At 50.6% G+C, this 20,848-nt stretch overlaps 5 protein-coding genes across 5 annotated transcripts; 3 read left to right on the top strand and 2 right to left on the bottom strand.

The window, feature by feature from the left end:
* Nucleotides 1-971: 971 nt before the first annotated feature.
* N7533_006739 (uncharacterized protein) lies at nucleotides 972-7,904 on the top strand (the record flags this gene model as incomplete). The annotated part of the gene is made up of 8 exons (XM_057103389.1): nucleotides 972-1,283; nucleotides 1,360-1,990; nucleotides 2,039-2,065; nucleotides 2,376-4,922; nucleotides 4,981-5,918; nucleotides 6,314-6,864; nucleotides 6,925-7,304; nucleotides 7,351-7,904. 8 exons carry the CDS (start codon nucleotides 972-974, stop codon nucleotides 7,902-7,904), a joined length of 5,940 nt encoding a protein of 1,979 aa, XP_056958346.1.
* Nucleotides 7,905-8,061: 157 nt separating this feature from the next.
* N7533_006738 (uncharacterized protein) lies at nucleotides 8,062-11,248 on the bottom strand (the record flags this gene model as incomplete). The annotated part of the gene is made up of 2 exons (XM_057103388.1): nucleotides 8,062-11,085; nucleotides 11,162-11,248. 2 exons carry the CDS (start codon nucleotides 11,246-11,248, stop codon nucleotides 8,062-8,064), a joined length of 3,111 nt encoding a protein of 1,036 aa, XP_056958345.1.
* A 636-nt stretch (nucleotides 11,249-11,884) lies between these two features.
* N7533_006737 (uncharacterized protein) lies at nucleotides 11,885-14,399 on the top strand (the record flags this gene model as incomplete). Its single annotated transcript, XM_057103387.1, has 2 exons — nucleotides 11,885-12,090; nucleotides 12,152-14,399. 2 exons carry the CDS (start codon nucleotides 11,885-11,887, stop codon nucleotides 14,397-14,399), a joined length of 2,454 nt encoding a protein of 817 aa, XP_056958344.1.
* A 965-nt stretch (nucleotides 14,400-15,364) lies between these two features.
* N7533_006736 (uncharacterized protein) lies at nucleotides 15,365-17,022 on the bottom strand (the record flags this gene model as incomplete). The annotated part of the gene is made up of 4 exons (XM_057103386.1): nucleotides 15,365-15,407; nucleotides 15,469-15,853; nucleotides 15,914-16,196; nucleotides 16,342-17,022. 4 exons carry the CDS (start codon nucleotides 17,020-17,022, stop codon nucleotides 15,365-15,367), a joined length of 1,392 nt encoding a protein of 463 aa, XP_056958343.1.
* A 1,526-nt stretch (nucleotides 17,023-18,548) lies between these two features.
* Nucleotides 18,549-20,618, top strand: N7533_006735 (glutamyl-tRNA(Gln) amidotransferase subunit PET112; the record flags this gene model as incomplete). The annotated part of the gene is made up of 4 exons (XM_057103385.1): nucleotides 18,549-18,861; nucleotides 18,993-19,069; nucleotides 19,142-19,283; nucleotides 19,363-20,618. 4 exons carry the CDS (start codon nucleotides 18,549-18,551, stop codon nucleotides 20,616-20,618), a joined length of 1,788 nt encoding a protein of 595 aa, XP_056958342.1.
* Nucleotides 20,619-20,848: the final 230 nt, after the last annotated feature.

Below are 20,848 nucleotides of genomic sequence, written 5' to 3'. Positions count from 1 at the left end.
ATAACTAGTTAGTCACAGATACATATACATACTAGTTGGTACCTGGGTAGTCGCCCAGGCAAATGGAGAATATACCGACCAACAAAAGGGATTGAAATGTGTTGTGTTGTTTATTCTGCAGCTCGTATCGAATTCCCCGAAGCGCCTCGTAAAGCTGTGCCAGCGGGTGCATCTCCTGCATGCAGCTACCCGCCCAGTACCCAGGTTTCTTATTACAGTGCTAGTATGCTGCCCATAGTGCACTGAACTGTTAGGATCTAAGTTATTCGATTTGTATAGACATAATCCAATATTATATACTGTACTCAGTAGATAGAATCCAAATCCATGGATTGCTTGGGCCAATCGCGGGTAGAATCCATGGTTTCAGGTATATCACGAGGCTGACTTAGAGCACGCCGTTGCCTTCTCGTATCTTCGCATCTTCGCATCTTCAACACTTCACATCTTCAAAACTCACAGATTCCGGATCGGTTGAATCAAGCCAGGCTGTCTTGGAATATGCTTTTTCAATTATTCAGGCCATGACTCATGAACAGGCGGCAGTTTTCCCTATGAACCGGGGTTCCTGCATTATCTCGCCCGTGGCGCAGTCCTCGCCTTCGCTCTGAATGGGTAATGGTGCCTGACGCGACGCGACTCAAAACTCGAATCACTCGTGGAATCAATCGAAGCTATCACACCCTACCATACTAGGGACAGGCTGAGACGCCCCGCGGCCCCACCAGCGGGCTCAGGGTCTCTAGGTGAACCACCAGCCGTGGTCAGTCACCCGCCGTGGTCAGGGGGAACAGCCGATGTAAACCTTGGAGGCAATACGATCACCTGCAGACTCCAATGCAGATCAGATCAGCCCCAAGACCTTCATATATCGCGGGGGTCGCCCTGATTTGCTCCCCCCCACATCTCCTCAGTACTCGTCGGAAGCATGATGGCCCTGGGTTGACAACTTGAGATCCTCCCTACTACACATGTCCGAGTCGTCCCGTACGTTCAAGCCATTTGGCTTGACGCAAGTCTATGTTCCCCGCGACGGGTCCCCCACTGTTGATATCGTCTTCGTCCACGGTCTGAATGGCCACCCGCATGATTCTTGGACAAGCAAGTCGACCAACTGCTATTGGCCAGTTGATCTATTGCCAGATATCCTCGCCTCTCTCCGTCCCCGTATCCTAAGCTATGGATACAATGCGAATGTAACCGCCTTCACGGATGGTGCCTCGCGAGATTCCATCGTTAGCCATGCAGAGACCCTAGCCTCAAACCTGGCTGCCAATCGCAACGTAAGTTACTACTTCCATCTGTGATACTATCGTCTAGATAGGTATCAGACGATACTGATACAATCTACTGTTTTAGCTCCGGAGCTGTTCCGACCGTCCCATTATCTTCGTCTGCCACTCACTTGGCGGTTTGGTCGTCAAACGCGCCCTGATCTATAGCCGTAGCCTTTCCAACGAGAAAACCGAGCACCTCCGTTCCGTCTACGTATCAACTTTCGGTATCCTCTTCCTCGGAACTCCTCATAATGGCTCTGATATCGCCAAATGGGGTCTGTTGTTGCACAACATCTGCAGTGCTGTTATGCCCAAGAAATTTATGGAGTCCTCTCCACAACTCGTCAAGGCCCTACGGACAAACAACGAAACTCTACAGCATATCAACAGCTTATTCGCCGATATCATGAGTCGTTTCCACGTCTACCTTTTCCACGAAACTCGCTCCACCGACGTTCGTGGGACTCGGGAAATTATCGTTGATGAGGCATCGGCTGCACCTTATCTAGAAGGTGTTGAGCGGATGGGTATTGAAGCAGACCATAGTCACATGTGCAAGTTTGACGATGAGAATGCTGCCGGCTATGAAGTGGTTGCAGAGGCGATTCTCCGGTATTCCCGTCAAGCACCTACGGTGATCGCCGATCGCTGGGTTGAGGAAAGGAAGGCTCGCACCCTTGAGAAGCAAGCCAAGGCAAGGGAGATCTATGACGGTAAGTCAGATATCCACGCTATCTTATTTTGGATATTGACTGGTACAGCTAGAGTAGACGATCCGATCGGACACAGTATGCCAGACCTGAATTCAACTGGTAGGGCACTCCCTCCTCCAGAAGAAGCAGTGACTTTGAGAGATTATGAAGTCGAGGAGCCCCCTGTTTGAGACCGGAATTTCAGCAGGGTGATGAATTTGTTATCTTGCCTGGTCGACCAGAATGATATGCTTTAAATGACTTTGCAATTTGCTCCCTTTTTTTGTATCTTAACGAACTGTGACCGATCACAGGGTGGCTCCCGTCTTTGTCGTTTCTCAGTCTAGCTGATGTCATGCAATCTATTCAGAAGTCAGATTTAGCTGATGTTCATTTCTCCCAATAGGTCACTCCGTACCTGCGCTTCCTCGTGCACCGGCCACTGAGGGTCGCAATTCTCCTGTTTCCGATGTAAGCCACAGCGGTGTTTTGTCTTTCTCTCACTATTCCAACAAGGACCCACCGATATTCGTGGCACCCGCGGGGTTTCATCCCAATGCGGCATTTTTTGGAATGGAGAAAGAATTAGATATCCTACACCATCGTTTGTTCAAGGCTAAATCTCGACCGGATCGTACCATGGCTGTCCTCATATCTGGGGTCCCAGGATCCGGGAAGACACACCTAGCACGTCAGTATGCTTTTGCACAGCGCGAATGCTATTCTGGTGGATTATTTTGGATTGACGCAAAGTCTCGCGAGTCAACCGCTAAATCCTTTTGGGAGATTGCCCAGGCTGCTACCTTGATTGACAAGAAAGAGACCGCTGAGCCGGAGTACCAGGAATCCCGAGGCTACGTTAATGCGGTGAGAAACTGGCTGCAGACACGTCATGATTGGCTTTTAATTTTTGACGGCATTACGTTTGACCACGATGAGGATATTAATGACTTCCGACCATTCCTTCCCTGGAATAAGCGATGCTGTATCATTTACACCTCTATTGATACCACCTTGCGCAAAAAGCAGCGTCTATTTGAGCCCTATTGCCTAACAATGCCTCGAATGCACGTGGAAGATGCATGTAAGCTTCTTTTCAGAGATCTCGGTATAAAAAGGCCAACGAAGGAGCAAGCTGCAAAAGGTATTGAATTGGTCGAGTACTACGAATGCCTACCATTGGCAATTCATGCTATCGGTCACCGTCTCAATGCCACTCGCAAGCCAATTGAGAGATACCACGTCAAGCACCAAGTGACAGATAAGAAGCTTGCGGAACCATTCCTCAGCATTATGAATGATCTATACCGCTTGAATCAACACCAGGCATTGAACCTGATCAACTTACTTGCATTTCTCGGCCACCATGTCCCCGTGGGCCTGCTTAACCTTGGGAGACATGAAATGTCTACTGAGAATGCAGAGATTCTAAGCAGCGCCCAACCCGGCGAGGAGCCCGATCTTGATACCACTCTTGGAACTCTCATTCATTACGGGTTGATTGAACGAACATCGGACATTGAGACTAGCTTCCAGCAAAACACGTCTGGCCATCAGTTGGCTGATGGGCTCGACAAGCCTACGAATTCATACCCGGAGCTGACAGGGTCGATGACAGAGAGTAGCCAAGAAGGTTTCTTCTCCATATACCGTGGAAGTATGCCTGTCGATGTGGTCAAAATTCACAGTGTGGTACAAGGATTTTGCCGAGATGAACTGCGCATCAAAGACGACGAGTCTAAGGCTGCCATGAGCAACCAAAACCCTGGCTTCTACAACTCATGGCTGATTGTGGCGACTCGCTTCCTATGCAAGTCGTATGAGACGGCCAATGAAAGAATGACCCATTACCACGACTGTGGACTTGTCCGCGACTATCGAGAGTATGAAACTCATGCATCTCGATTGGTTGAGCTTTTTCCTAAAAAGGCTGCGATGAGTGCACATCCCCCGATTGTTCGAGAAGCGCGAGAATATCTTCGACAACTGATGAAGAGCCTCACCAGTGAGATTGACCGCAAGTCTCCGAGCTCTTCCCAGGAGTCTAACCGCAATCAAAAGTCGGTATTCGATCGTTCAAGCAGCTCATCGTCATCGTTCCCTGACTCATCTGCAGATGAGGGAATCTCACGTCGATCGACATGGAACTGGACTGAATCGGGGTCTGCTCGGGCGGAATCCCCCGAGGAGATAGGCAATAATACTCGTTTTCGATTGGAACCTTTCCCGCCACATATATTCAGGCAAGCCGGCTATGAATCAGAGGAAGGTTACGAAACTGATCAGGAGAACCATGGGGCGATACGGATCTCACCAGCCCTGTCGCAATTGAGTCAGAGCACTGAGAAACCAAAACCGTCACCAATAACATCAAGCCCACCTGTTCCTGCTACTACTCTCTCTGATGACCACGGTTGGCAAGTAGTCAACCGGCATACCAAAGCACAAACCATGCCGCGAGAGAGACAACAAAGAAGGAAAAATAGAGGCCCTCGCCGGCTACGTGGTGCTAAGCCTGTCGCTCCACTGGTGAGAGTCTCACCAGTGCACGGGAGAGGATCCTCAAGTCGTGTGTCGCCAGATGATGGCGGGAGTTCTAAAGTTTTGGCCTCGGCCGCGGAGAGGGCACTGGCTGCAGTCCGTCGATTGAGTGATGGACAATCCACTGCCAAATCCCCAATTCTATCTCCGGTACGACTGCCCCCGAAGCAGGAAAATATCCAAACATACGCAAATATGGCAGCCCGGCCCATGCTTCAGGCAGAGCTCCCACTTCGACGCCCGGCATCAATGCCTCTCTCTCTTCGCGGAACGGATCATACTTCCGCTGTCCAGATGAAGCCGTCTATGGAATCACTCAACGGCCAACCAGGACATATTTTTGCCTCTCCGCTAGCTCACGAGTTGACTTCCCATGAGCTTCTAGCAGAGCCACTCACCCGTTCAACCTATAGTGAGTCCGGCACTGAATTTTATAGACAACAATTAGACGGACCAGGTGGTCTACACAGCAACAAACTCTCAAATCCACTCCCGCAGGTCATCAGTTGCTACTGCTTTTGAACCTGCTCGGCGAGACCTATCGTCGAGTGTTCCGTCAATTCTCCCCTACCCGCTCTATCTTCAGGATATATCTGCAAGCACACCATCTCTCATCCCATACCCACCTCCACCTTTGCCATATGACCAGGACATCAGCGTTATCATGCCATCTCACAACAATCGTCCACCTATGCCAATGAGACCGATCGCTTCTTCACCAGCCAATCCCACGCCGATCTCTCATCCCTCCGCAATGATGCCCGGAGCACCGCCAATGACCCATGCCTTTTCTGATACTATAATCTCACAGGCTCCAGACCACCCCGGGCCCGAGGGCCTTTCTCGCGGGTCGTCGACACTATCACATCAGTCTTGGGCAACCGAGCCTGTCCGATACCCACCGCGATTCTCACCGATCCCAAGTTCCCAGCAACAGGGTGAAATATCACGTACTGCATCACCCATGATTCCTCAGCCACAGTCGCAGTCCGTCGCCGGAGCGACAAGCTGGGTGGGCGCTATGCCTCGTCCAGGAAGTCCTCTGCAGTCAGATGGCCTTTATCCCCCGCCGCGTAGTCAGCGCTTGGGGTCAGTGGATGAGCGACTACGAGACATGGAGCTAAGCTGGAATCCCGATATCGAGCCTGCTCAGCTCTTTCACTTTAGGGGACATCGCGTTGATGTCCGCGAAGCTCGTCAAAGATTGCATGAGGGAGCCCGACTTCAAGTTCCACGACACGCCCCAACATACCAAATGTATCATCCCAATCTTTCCGGTCCTTTGATACAAGATGGTGTTCATTTTTATGCCCCGGCGCTGGCGCCGGAGCCAACTTTAGATGCATACAGAATGCGGCCGCGAAGTGGGAGCTCGCCACCACGGCCTCTGAATCATGATGGTTTGGGAGTGGGGTTTTGATTCACTCATATATGGCGTTTTGTCACCACCTCATTTGTTTGCTCAATGCCTGCATCTTGTTCTTTTTTGGAAGTGTCACCTTTTTGTTATGCATCATTGATCAAGGCGTATAGAAAACATCATAATAAAGAATACTATCTCATACGGTTTAGCAATATTCTACAATATTCAACTTTGAATCAATTATTATATTCGTCACCATGAAAGTTTTCAATAGTCATCTCTAAGGCTGAAGATTCCGACCAGTTCTCCTAGGCAGTAAGGCAGTCCAAAAGGGCTCATGTTTCTGATAGTACCGCAACCCCCATTGGGTCAAGCAGATCATCACTGTGGGGGCGGACCTCGGCACGGACACAGATGAACCAAATCCGGTTTCAATCTAGATCTCCTTTTCATCCCATCACAACCCTAGAAGTTGGACGATAAACTCGTTCGTTCGAAATGAGTATGCTGTCGCCGAGTATCGGCCTTCTGAAGTTGATGCTGGCACGGGTACCGATGATATTGAAAACCCTCATCCAGCATGGTATTCACATGTCCCCGTCTCCGGCCGGCAGGACCTGCGCACCGAGTTGACTGTCGCAATTATTCGCTCGTTCATGACTTTCAGTCATTCTATCACCAAGACCCAGCAGAATAGCATGCGCGATCCAGGGATCAAGGGTCCTATCTGGGTCTCCAAAGTCGTCCTGCCGAGCCCCGAAATCGATGTGCGAAATGCAGTTCTGCACGCCATTGACGAGCTAAAGACTGGCGATGAGTCCTTTAATATACCTGGTATAGCTTCTGTGGAGGCTGAGTGGACTGGTTATCGCAGTGGAGTGGACAAGAACGCGCCCCAGCCCGATCTCTCAGAGGCGGAGAAGTATCACGAACTACGCAAAGAGGCCTCGTCTGATACAACGATATTATATTTTCATGGAGGTGCCTATTTGTGAGATACCCCTGAAGATCTAACGGTGATTTGCGACAAAATTGCTAATCCTGATCCCAGCCTGATGGACCCTTGCACTCACCGTATTTCCGTCTCACAGCTATCACGCCGAACTGGATCCCCAGTGCTTTCAGTCAGATATCGGCTCGCACCCCAGAATCCATTCCCTGCTGCCCTGGTCGATGCACTGACAGCGTACCTATCACTTATCCACCCACCACCAGGGGCTTTGCACGACCCAGTACCTGCCAACAAGATTGTTATCGCTGGTGACTCTGCCGGTGGCAATCTGTCCTTAGTTCTGCTTCAGACCCTACTCACTCTTCAACGATCATCCCGTTCAATCAGTTTCCACGGCAAGGAAATACCCGTCGAGTTGCCCGCAGGCGTGGCTACCATTTCCCCCGTGGTGCGATATAACCCACTCTATGCCATCTGCCGTCAAAAACGCCAAATTTGACTATCTTGTCCTGCCAACCTTTGAAGGAGACGAAGCAGCTGCATCTGTCCCCTTTGCCCCGGCTCCATTTCCACCTGATGCCGTATGGCCAGTCTCTCCACCTCGAAGCGATCTGTACGTCAACGCCAAGACCGTACTGCATCCTCTCGTTTCTCCTCTCGCTGCATCTTCGGATCTATGGGAAAATGCCCCGCCGGTATTCATTTCGACTGGGGAGGAGTGTCTCGCCGATGATGGTCTGATCACTGCTCGCCGTATGCATGAGGCGGGTGTATCTGTTGTCGCGGAGCAGTTTGAAGGCATGCCTCATTGTCATGGATTCTTGATGATGTCTACGCCAGCGGGTAAAAGATTCTTCGAAGGGTTGTCGGAGTTCTGTCGTGATGCTGGAGCCGGCCGTGTGGAACCGACTGGCAAACTCACTTATCTTCCCTTCAAGCTGCAATCAATCCGGGAAATTCCGCTTGGGGATGTCAGCGATGTCAGCGATAAAGAGGTTGAAGCAAGGATGCAACGAACTGCAGAGTGGCGATTAGATGGGGAGAAGGAGATGCTGAGGCGTGAAGGGGCACGGTTATAGATTTGAACTTCTGTAAATATTGTCTTGATAACCTTGGAATCATTTAATCACTTTACTAGTACTTCCAGGTTACTTACCAGTATACCCTAAGAGCATACTTCAAGCATGATTAAGATAACTATCACTTTGGGGTATCATTTCTAACGCTAAAAATACACTATTTGTACAATCCCTGACTATATTCTTCGACCTCTTCGTCGGTGGGCCATTCCCAACCTGTTTTATGGAAGATATCGTATCCTTCCCGCAGTTTTGATTTCGACTGCAACTGCTCTAGATACGTCCGCGTCGCCACCAGGGTAAGACGCATATTCTTGGTTCCGTTCTGGCGCTCTTGAGAGGCTTCACTGAGTTCAGAGAATGATCGACTCATCCAGTGCAGGAGATGCAATAGCCCATCATCGTCTCCAGCTATTCCAAGAGCCCCGACAAAACTGTGCAACGTCACAAATGATGGGACGTGCAAGCCGAGTGGGACTTTTAGTTGGAATTGGTCTGTTTGTTCTGCCACGAACACGCTATGCTCTACAAGATCTGGCATGGCTGAACTTGGGAGGACAAGACACTCAAACTCGTCTTTGAGGACTTTGAGACCAGCTTCGACCATATCGTTGAAAGCGTCCAGGTCAGAGCTTAGATATTGGTCGCTTTGGGTCGCCTTGTTTACCAAACCCAAAGCCTCTTCCACAAGCCCAGGATGTCTAATTCCAGCGTCGACCGCCTTTTTGAAAGCAATACACAGTGCCTTGAATCCCTGCGATCCAGGATGCACGTCCCGTGCTTTCATCAACCGCAGTACCGCAAGAGTCTCATGCCATCCAATAATGCGATACAAACAGCGGGTACGGTCTGTATGCTTTTTGTTCACACGTTCGGTGCTCATTGTATCAAGAATGTGAACCCAGGCAGAATGACAGTACGGCTGCCGTAGCTTGACCAATTGAACTGCATGCCACAAAGCACGTGGATGCCGCCACTGTCCAAGTTCTTCAGAGAAGTCCGAGAGGGCAGCGAGGGGCTCGCGGGTCTGGGTGTTCTCAGTCAACGCAGGGAAGTCGTTGGGCGAAAGAGCATATCGACCAGCCATTTTCATGCGAATTGACTTGGAACGGGTGCACAAAAGCTTGATAAACGAGACAAACACCGTATCTGGCAGTGAACCAAGAGTCTTGAGATAAGGGGCCGGACATTGCGAAGGGTGACCCCAGATGACGCACAGAGCCGCAATTTGTTTTTCGGAGAGATCACTGCGCCGCAGATATCCTAAGCCCGTGCGAAATGTGGGAGCAGATCGAAGCAGAAGAGCCAAGAATCTACCCGACGGTCGAAATCCATGAGAGAACATTTCCTGGACCAGGTCTTCCACGGTCGGTGGCTCTGTATGTACGTAAATGATGTCACGGGCAGACGCAGGTTCAGCATGAACTTCAGGGCCATCACCAGGCAGAGCCTGTCCAATCTCATCAACGCGCCCTTTGATTGCCATTTGGCGGTAAATCAATTTGGCACACATCTCAGCGTAGACGGTGAGTTTAGGAGGAAGGCCCTTGTCTTGATAAGCCAAAAAGCAAGCCCACGCTTCGCGTATGGTCCTAGTTGCACGAATTCGGGCTGCCCAGATGGCAGCGTAATTATCGATCTCATCATCGCTAGCACGAGAAAGAGAGCTTGACCGAGGAACCAAGGTCCTTGTTTGGATTGTTGGACTGCGGTCAGTATCCCAACCGGCCAGAATGGAAGAGGTCTTCTCCCAAACTCGATGGGAGTAGCCTGCCTCCGTCATTTGAGATAAGACGTTCATTGCACGACTTTGCAGCCCCTCGTTTCCACGTTGTGCATCCATGCCCAATTTCTCCTCTTTCCACGGAGGCCACGATGGCGATTTCAATTCGGCCGATTGGCGCTCAGCAAGCGTCTTTTTGTGAGCTAGTTGAACAGCAACAATTGCTTGGTAGCCCTTTCGAGAGAGGGGAAGCACTGGCTTGTGAGATGCCATGGACTTGAGAATTTCAAACTGCGCTTGCTGCTGAATTGAGGCCGCGCGGAAAGGATTGACTTTGGTAGGCATTGACAGTAGCCAGAGGCAAGTGTTAAACTTCTCTGTACTTCCACGGTTGAGCTTTTGCATACTCATATTAGACTCCTCGGTCTTTTTTGTGTGAGATCTGGTCAAAAAACGGGAGAATATGGTGGCAATTGTCGGAAGCGCACGGGGCCACACCTGGCGTGCATGTCGAACCAAACGACTAACGAGCGTCACACATGTCCCTAAAGTAATGCGGGGGTGATATTTGCTTGAAGCCGGTTCTTCAATATCTCCTGAAGCTGCGTACAGAGAGTCGACAGATGGAGGTGGATGGCCACTCATCAAGTGTAAGGCATGCACGAGAAGCAGTCGAAAAGACTGCGCATCAAGGTGATGCTCTTTCAACAAAAACAAAGGAATGAACACAGGGATCTCCAATTGTCTGGATGTACCGTCGCCTTGTAGAGCAAACATCCGGGCGATCGCCCGGCGAGCATTCTGGCTCTTCATGATCCACGCCCAAGAAACCACATCCTCAATGTCATAGCCTCGCGCTGCAAGATACTCACGATTCTCTGGCCTAAACACATGCGCAAGCGCAATGTCCAAGTCATTGCGTACCTCGGATAGAGTAGCGTGCGAGGGAGCGCCAGAAACGAGCGGGTCCACCAATCGTATGTATTCCGCCAATGTAGCCTGCAGAGAGATCATCTGCCGGGGTCGACCGTATGTTTTTCTTGTGCCATAGTGAAAGGTGCGGAGACTCGAATGCCCCTCCTGTTCGAAAACATGTTTTTGAAGGGTTTTACTGAGGTACTCGGAAGGCGTGGGGATTTGTTTTAATGATCGCCTTCTTTCGTTCGTTCTTGACTTAAAGTCGTCGAGGGTCTTCGTGGGTTGGCAATCCTCTAGTTGGGGCTTGAACGTGGTTGTGTTTTGTAATGTCGACTGGGAAGTTGGCTGTGATGGAGGAGGGCCAGTTCGATCTTTTGAGTCCTTGTTGTTATTGACACGGGGGTGAATATTGGTCGTGATGTGTTCAGAGCAAGAGAGAGGAGCTTCTGTTCCATATGAATGTTTGCTTGCTCGGTGAGTATTCCGCTGGAAGGAATAAGAAGATTCACGCGCGACAAGATTATTGCTGCGATGATAATCCTATTGTTTTGTTTAAAAACAAGCTTATATTAGCATCCTCTATTATCAAATTCGAACACGAATCCCAAAAAAATACCTTGCGCCAGCTATGACCGAGCAGATGCGCAGCTCTCAGCGAGGATACCCTCGAGAGGCCGCGGACACGATTGAGAGCGGATGACATCCATGAATGTAATCATGAAGCACAGTTTCCAGCAGTGCTCCCACGGTCCCAATCGACAACAGATCAGCTTCAAGAATCGAAGATGTCGAAAGTCCAAAGTATGTAGAAAAGGTAAGAAAATGGAGGCCGCAACTCCGGCAGAAACAGAAACGGGACAGTCACGTGCACGTCACCTGCGGTTTTCGGGAAGGCGCGCATTGCCCCCAAATTGGCATTTCTCTTGCCTCGCTCGATGATCGTGCCTTTTCTCTTTGCTCTCAACTCCCTGGACTCTCTCTGTTTCGTCCATTGTGTCAAGTGACAATTCTTCACTCGATTCCTTCGCCCTCATCCCCACTCTCCCTCCCCCTCTCTCCACAGCTTAAGAGATTCGTCACTTCGTGTTGTCACCGTCGCGATCTCATCCTTTCTCGATCCTTGAGCCCAGACTCTCATCAAGACCCGTCGAACAATATTTTCGAACAAAACCAAAGATCCACCAACCCTACCGTTCAACAATCGAACAATCGCCTGAGGGTCGCGTCCTTCGATTTTCTCCTTTGATATTCCAGGGATATCTACTATCTTGTCCAGTCGGGAGGGGACCGCGTCAGAGAAAGTCCTGTCAACTTCCACCCCCGACGCGACTTTGCAACCATGAGCGCCGAAGAATCTCGGAACACAACACCGGTCACCGCACCAAATGGCGAACCTCACCCGGAATCCAGTATGACCGCGACCCCGGGGAAAAGGAAGCGATCTGTGCAGGAAGAGAGAGCGGGTTCCGACACCAATACTTCTGCGTCGCATGACAAGACAAACCTGCACGAGAATCTTCGCAATCTTGTCGAACTTCTCTCGAAGTGAGTCTCTCGGAGACTTGATCATGTAGCTTTAGAGAGGCTTTTACTAACGATTGGACAGACACGACGCCGAGCTCCAGCTCCTTTCCTGCCCATTACCAGTATCAACAAACAAGCCGCGGGCGAAGCGCGCAAAGGTTTCCAACGATCAGGAGACATCCACTGTACGAACCCGCGTTGATTCGGGACGATATAACACCTTGCAAGAATTCCTAGCCGATATTGAAAGAGCCTCTGCTGCTGCGATCGAACGCAACCAGAACCAATCAAACGGTACCAAAGTTGATGGCACGCCCTTGACAGAAGTTGTGAATCGCATTGCGGCTTTTAAGAAACATATGAATAGCCTTGTCGGCCAATCATTTGTCAACCAACCCAATGTCAAGTCCGAATCCCCAGATGATGAGGAAGATCAAGTCTTAGCCACAGTCGCTCATGTCAGCGCGCGTGAGGATAAGCAGGCGCTGACAATCTTTGGAAATGCTTCGAACCCAGCGAACCCTAAACAACTATTTTCAAGCTTGCAGAAATCCATCAAAGTGCCCCTACAATCTTCCAATGCGGATATGGAGAGCGTTGTTGAAGTGCAACAAGAACTTCGTGAAGGTGCTCTCCCGAACGGTATTTCTGCCACAAAAGTCGTCCCTTATAATCTCAGTGCTGCTCCACAACAATCAAAGAGAACGTTTGGTGAGGTCTTCGCTCCGCGCGCTGGCCTCCCCCAATTAGAACGCCCACGGAGACGAAGCAATCGAAGCACTTCGATTACCTGGATGGACCCCTTTGACGCCGCGTTCGACTCCCGAGCTTTTTACGATGACCGCAACAGCTCTGCTTTGACGCCTCTTCCCGCAGGGCAATGGCTACAGTACGGCGGAGTCACGTCTTCGCCAGCTTTCTGGGCTCGCGTCGAAAAATATCATGCCAGTGCAGATTCTAGCTCAAAGCACAGTGATCCCGCACTGTGGACCGGCGATGATTCATCTCTCCTGCAAGGTGTCTACTCATCTTTTGCCCCCTCTTACGATAGTTCCGGAGCCACCCTCCAAAATGATGTAAAAGACATGATCTGGTGGGAGAAGCGAGGCGCCAAGCGCTTAAGTACCTTGCTCTCCCTTCCCAATACAGAGGAAGAAATCACAAGTGCACAGCCAGGAAGCATAGGCGACCTTGATGAAAGCACACTAGACGAGATGGTCAAGTCCTTCAATCCGGAAGACACCAGCTATGACATTACAGGCGAGAACGAGAAATCCCAAGTGGATCCCGAATCAAGGGAGGTTGAAGAGCTTCTCGTCGAAATTTCAGATCTACTGGATACTCTGAGCTCTTACCAGAAAATTCGTCACTTGACCTTCCCATCTGCTGATGGCGATCTTCCAGAGACCAGGGACACTCCAATCCCTGATTTTGACGAAGTTGATGCACCATCTGATGCAGAGAAGGTCATTTATGACACACTGAAGACGAGTCTTCTTGCTATAATAGGCAACTTGCCGCCATATGCCGTGGCAAAACTGGACGGTGATCAATTGGCGGAATTGAACATTAGTCAAAAGATTTTGATCGAAACCCCCGATTACACTGGTACCATGGAAAAGGACGATTACACATTACAACAGGAGCGCGCTGCCGCCATGGCCATGGCGGCAGCACCGCCCAATACTGCGAATCGGAACTCAACACCCTCCTCAGTGCCACGGCCGAGCGGCTACCAAGGGCCTCATTCTGGCATTAATCAGCGTGCCGTTACTGCCAATGCTCAAATCCCCCAACGGCCAAACTTCCAAGTACCTCAGCACGGTCGGCAGCCCTCCGGGGCAGGTACGTTTACCCCCGGATATAATGGAGCACGTCCACCCAGCACGCCATCCCAACGCCCTGGATATACGCCACAGCAATATGCACAAGGGGCTCAGCAATTTAGTCAAGCAAACAATGTGCCACAGTTCCAACGTCCCGCGTCTAACGGCTACACACAATCTCCCCAGCCATATACACCGCGGCCAGGGCAACCAGCCGGCTACAATGCAACACCCCAAGGCCGCACTCCCTATGCGAACGCTGGCCCTGTTCAGCGTCAGCCATACGCGTCACATGGAACCCCATCCCAAGGCCCGTACCCCAACAGTGCCGCCGCTGCCATCCACGCTCGCAGTGCGGCTGAGCAAGCCGCAAAGGCACAAATCGCGGTACAACAGAGTCGACAAAGTCCCTCTACGCCGCAGCCAGGGGGCTATGAGGCTCGTCGGTCTCAAGAGGGTAGCCTCACTCCTGGAAGCAAGCAGAATGGCACCCCTGTCCAATAATACAGGATACATTCATGCTTCCTGTTACCACACGACGATACCTGTATTTGTCGCTAACATACTGAGTTGATGAAAATGTTTTCTCCTTCTTCTTCCATATCATGTCCTTGGTTTTTACTTCATCTTTACAAGAAGCTTGAATTGGTTTCCAGATCTGTGTAAAGGTCTGTTCAACTTCTTGCTTTCTTCTCTTTCTCCGCAGTGTTTTTAATGGTGTCTTCTCTTCGTATTTCCGCGGTATCATGTCATTTGCTTTGTTCTTCTAACAATGGTGTTTCCTTGGGATCGCAGCGATTGGCGCGTGGGTGGTTTCTACAAGATGGGTCCTGTCTGGGTGGGTGGTAAGAGCTATCGATGAAAAGTCAGCTCGCTCTTTGATGTTCGCCATGTTCGGTCTAGACGAGAATTTTCTTTTCGCTTTCATCAATCAATGTATGCTTATTAGATCATAATTGTAGGCCAAGAGCCTTTTGGATAATTAAATTGATCTTGGGAGAGTCGAAACTTGAATGATGCGAGGGAATTCCTTAGAAGGTTCTTCATAAAATACACATAATACTAGTAACTATTCAATGTCACAAAAAAACTTCACATGACTTCAAACTCCGAGGTCCTCCTTTCCAATCCGCTTTATCCTGTCCCAATGCTCATAACGCATACGAGGGCCTATTAGAAACTTTCGGCCAGGCTATGTCGCCCAAAACAAACAAATGAAAGAAGATCCCGAGAATGAAAACACCATATCAATCTTTGTCCAGAAAAAGGTTACTTCTCTGGCCCTTTTTTGCGCGTTTCTATTGTGTTGCAAAAGAATGGCCAGGTCACTTGTTTTTCCTGGGAATAATGGCAACCAATCACAGCGATATGTCGTCAGTTTTACATATGCCAAAACAAAACATAGAGAATTCGTTCGGGTAAGACAGGAAGGGAAATCATCAGTCATCAATAACGCCGTATTTCAGGGGCTAAGGTATGAACATGGCGGCGATGGTCATGAAGCCGAAGTAGCTATTAACGTGTCAGTATAGGTCGAATTCGATTTATTTTATTCGACTGAGACAGAACATACAGCATTGTACACCTCCAGCCATCTCTGGAATCCACCAAGGCATCAATCCCTGATGAATAGTTTGCTGCAATGGCCGCGGCTGCGCCTCCGGTAACTGTCACGACAACGAGACGACCTGAGAACTCTGCAATCATACTGAATGCGAGAAGAGGTAGGAGAAGGGCACCCGATGCAATGAAGATGGATATGTAGACGGGGGCAGCTGCAGCTGATGCCGCAAGTCGTGGACTCAGGGATACCAAGTCAGCATCTTGATCCAGGAATCGGGTTTCGGCTGCTGCGATGGGGTTGCGGTCTTTCATCCAGCTGCGATAGTTCTTGATGTCGTCTTCAGAAGCACGTGGGAGTGTCTGCAGGACTTTACTGTACGCACTGAGGGCGTTGTCTAGTTATTCAGGTCAGCAAAATACCCGCTAATTAGGGCTTAGCTATTTCAAGCACATACTGTATTGCTCTGTCTTCTGTGTCAGAGCCGCCATCAATTCCATGCGACGATAGTGGAGTGATGAGTAGGCCTGAGACTGAACATCGAGTCGCCGAGATGGAGGCATTGGTTTGGTGCCCTCCTTCTCCGCATTTCCAACTCGGTGCATCTCCTCGTACTCATCGAGTGCCTCAAGGTCTTCTTCCATTTGGGAAATTTCATCCTGGAGGTATAAGAGAACACGGTGATTCACAGCCCCGAAACGTCGGTAGAGTGGCGGGAATCCCCCCCTTCTCTTCTTTGGCTGAGTGAGTGAGGTGCGACGCGATCATTCCATATCCAGATGAAATTTGCGAAGCATTTGAGTCTCTTCTCTTTATTTGAGTGTCCCGGTGTATGCTGTCCTCCGGGCTGCTGGGCGGAGAAGGAGGGAGGGGTGATCGATGGACAACGTCTCTCGACGATGTATAATAGTTCTCGGGATTCGATATTTGTAATTGACGTCGACTAGGTTGAGGAGATTTCTCAGCCTCTGAGTTGTCATAGTAGCCTGCGTTGGACGATTTAGAAGGCGCCTGTTTGCGAGCTAACTGCCATTGATTTTCTGTTGGAACAGGGGCCGGGGGCGCCGGTGGGGGGAGCGGTCGCGCGTCACTTGGAATCCTAGACGCTCTAGTTGATGGAGGAGCGGGTGCCTTGGGAGGTGTGTTGGCTGATGCCAGCAGCGTTTTCGATGCATTACTAGTTCGCGGCTTTGGGGATTGTATATTTGTGGTTGTTTGCTTCGCGACTGGCGGTGGCGATTCCTCTTCAGAAGATTCGGACTCGGATTCGGATTCGGATGCAGATGATGACTCGGAAGATGAACCGTCATCATTGTCCAGGAATTGAAATACATCTGGGACTTTCTTTGGCGGTTCAACGGGTTTGGTATTTGCAGGTGGTTCCGTTGTCGCCTGCGACTTCAGAGCCTTGTTTGGACCATTGGATCCTTTCTCATTTGGTTTGGAATTTCCAGCAGGTCCAGCCTGCGTCGGTTGAGTTGTATTCGAGATTGTTGACAATGTTCTTTTCCTCCCATCTTTCGTTGCTTTGCGGGTCAGACTATGAGAAGCGGTGCGGAGCGGCATGTTGATCGGAAAAGGTCGGAAGTAATACCCGGCGCATCGTTTAGGAAAATAAAAATAATCTTATGAGGCCATGCCCACACTCAAAAGGGTTCGATGAGCATGAAATGTTGCATGGAAGGGTCGCCAGTTGTATAACGTCAGTATGGGGACCCGAGGCATGACAAGGGAGGAGGGGCCAAATTCCGATCAGATCACGGCAAGCATGCGGAATCTAGGGGTCGTCCAGCGAAAAGGGAAATAAGGAAAAGAAAAAGACTAAAATGACTAAAAGAAAAGGGACGATAAGAAAATATGACAGAGCCAAAGGGCGAGGAAAAGACAAGCGTCAAAGTGTACAAGCAAGATGATGTGATGTCTCAATTCTCCCCGCGTCGTCCCGTTGACATTCTTCGGGGCAGGAAGAGGTATGTATAATGGGGGGGGGATCTAGAGCGAGTGGCCCCAGGTCGAGTAATGTATTGACTCTGAAGCAGCAGTCCGGCACGTCAGCCCCTAATTAGAAACGAAGTTCGCGTCACCAGCGCAAGGCTCAAACGAGATCCGGGCGTCTCGCTGGGGCCCAAAAGGTGGGTTGCAATTCGTCACAGCCGGGGATCCCTGATAATCTGAAGCAGATGAGAAGCGCCGGGGGCTTCAGATCGACGACCAATGACACTGGGCGTCGCAAGGAGGTTTTAAGTTCTCCCTGACGATCGAAGGAGGGGGAGGGCGGAACAAAGACCTGCTATGACGCCGATTCAGGTTGTACAATATGGCCGACTGGGAGTACAAAAGTAGGAAGTACACAAACAGAAGCCGAGATCAAGGAGAGGAATTGAATTGAATTGAGTTGACTTGGGGCTAGCGGTAGCTAGAAATGGAGGCGTGAATCAATAGTGTGGGCCACTATTGGGCAGTAGAGCAAATCAGAGAGGATCCTATCCGATCCGGACTATAATGCAGGCGTCTGAACGAAGTGACTGGGGAACCATGCGCTGGCGAGTCGCCTGTCGATCATCTCACGCCTTGCGTTGGGTGGGCTTCTGGCGGTCTGGCAAGTAACTAGTTGGGCCCCATTTTCGCGTTTTCGGGGCGAAGAGGGCGAGCAGGGCGAGCAGGGAACGAGGAGGGGCGGAATAATGAGACCAGTCGAATCCGGGACTGTTTCTGTCATGCAGAAGAGAGTACAGTATTCTTCCGTGCAGGTGGGGGTGCGACGTGGTTCCATGAGGAAGTGTAGAAGGGAGATGCAGGTGGGTGAACGAGGTACCTACTTCAGTACCTAATACAGTATAACTATAGTTATTAGTTAGTATACTGGGTTGTATACAATGTCTACTCAGATGATTCAAATACATAGATTTATTCACGAATCTCAAATAATATCTTATATATCTCACTCACACCTAGGTATATCCAACTATTCATAGATCTACTAGTATGGTCGGTCTGATATTGGCCCCGATCTGCAGATCGCCGAGTCTCCCGCAATTCAACTTCGGCTTTGCGCTTTCTTCCTCCCACCCCATCACGTCTACACACTCTCCATGCTTCGGCCAAGGCCCCGCGGTACCGTCCGCTTACTCCGGTTCACTCCTGTGACTCGCCCCCAGAACTTGCACTTGCTGCAGTTCCTACAGTTTTCTTCCCTGCCAACGCGCAGTGCTCCCACTCCCTCCGTCCAACCAGATTCATCCGACCGCGTCCCCCTCCGCAAACAACTCAAGCAGGATGCGAAGGCTCTCAAGGCCCAGAAAAGGCAACGCAAGGAAAGTGAAGAAGCTTCGCGTGAAATATGGGAATTAACAGTCGGCGTGGAGATCCACGCCCAGCTGGATACGAAAGCAAAGCTGTTCTCTCGTATGTACCATCCATCCTCTACCCACCACCACCACCACCACCACCACCACCACCACCTCATTGACCCCCTCCCCGCAACTTGCTCCACGACTTACTCCACGTATCTAACCTTTTCTTTCCTTACACCGCAGGTGCTGCCACGTCCACAAGTGACCTTCCCAATTCCAATGTCGCCTTGTTCGACTTAGCCTTTCCGGGCAGTCAGCCGGTACGCACATACGCACATACAGATAGATGTACCATTGCGAGAAAGGAAGGTCAACTAACCCATGCCACACAGGAATTTCAAGCTGCTACCCTTCTTCCCGCTCTCCGTGCCGCAATCGCTTTGAACTGCGATATCCAGCCTGTCAGCCGGTTTGATCGAAAACATTATTTCTACCAAGACCAACCATCCGGGTATCAGATTACACAATATTATGGTCGGTTTTCTCATTGGTTCCCATTGGTTCATCATACCACATAGAGAAGGATATTGCTAACCCTGCCCCTCCTCAACAGAGCCCTTTGCACGAAACGGTTACGTCGATCTATACGATCATGATGGTATCGCCCACGAAGATGGTGAGCGCATTCGAGTGGACATCAAACAAGTCCAGTTAGAACAAGATACGGCCAAATCCCAAGAATACCCTCCATCTTCGCAGCTTCTTGATTTCAATCGTGTCTCCCACCCTCTGATCGAGGTCATCACAATGCCTCAGATTCATACCCCCGCCACGGCCGCGGCATGCGTTCGAAAACTCCAAGCGATCCTACAAGCATGCGGTGCCGTGACCACCGGGATGGAGTTGGGTGGCCTTCGTGCCGATGTGAATGTCTCCATCCGCCGGCGGGGAGAGGCACCAGGCAAGAATCATTATGATGGCATCACTGGGCTTGGTCAGCGTACTGAGATCAAAAATCTGAGCAGTTTCAAGGCGATAGAAGATGCCATTATCGCCGAGAAGAATCGCCAGATCGCTGTGCTGGAAAGTGGCGGTGTCGTGGAAGGCGAGACGCGTGGATGGGCCATTGGCAGTACCGAGACTCGCCGACTGCGAGGTAAAGAAGGTGCTGTGGACTATCGCTACATGCCAGACCCCGATATTCCACCGCTCGTCATTGGCGAGGACCTCATCTCGCGTCTCCAGGCTACCCTGCCCACTGCCCCCGATCAGCTCGTGGCACAACTTACCGGGCCCGAGTACGGTCTTCCGATCGAAGATGCCAAACCACTGATTGAATTGGACGACGGCGCTCGCTTGGAGTATTACCAAGACGTAGTGGAGGCTCTCCATTCCATCCGCCCTGGTCAGGACGCCGCGACTCGCGCTGCTTTTGCGCGTATGGCGGGTAATTGGGTTCTGCACGAACTGGGCGGTCTATTGACCAAAGCAGACCGGGCCTGGGACTCTGAAATTATCCCGGCCCGGTCTCTTGCCGACATCGTCGACCATTTGCAGCAGAAATTGATCACTGGTCCCACTGCAAAGCAAGTCCTGGCGGTGGTTTTCGAGGGGGATCATCGACCAATTCCGCAGATGCTGGAAGAGGACAACCTCCTGCTCCGGCCATTGTCGCGGGAGGAATACCTAGCACTGGCGGAGACAGCGATGGCGCAGAATCCCCAGATGGTCGAGCAGATCCGCAGCAAGAATCAACTGGGGAAACTCGGTTGGTTCGTGGGGCAGATGATGCGCACGGGCGAGAAGGGCCGCGTTGAGGCACCAAAGGCCGAGGAGGTTCTCCGCGAACTTATCCTGGGGAAGGCATAAAGTATAGCGTAGAGCCATGTACAATATAGAATAGATAATTCCAATGATACCCTGTATTTCTAACCTCTGCCATACCAAACTCGCCCCTTTAAAAAACCAGTCCAAATGAATCCCGCCATAATCTTTGGTTCCTGCAGCGCCCTCCTCTCATTTACCGCTTCAGACGCGTTTGACATGAACAAAAGCAAAATCACCCCGAATAAAAGATACCATTACGACATATCTTCGGG

Source organism: Penicillium manginii (genome assembly GCF_028828005.1).
Source record: "Penicillium manginii strain IBT 31320 chromosome Unknown utg000005l:1.0-5665137.0:1.0-5668048.0, whole genome shotgun sequence".
Classification (NCBI taxonomy): Eukaryota; Fungi; Ascomycota; class Eurotiomycetes; order Eurotiales; family Aspergillaceae; genus Penicillium; species Penicillium manginii.
This window is presented reverse-complemented; position numbering and strand designations above follow the sequence as displayed.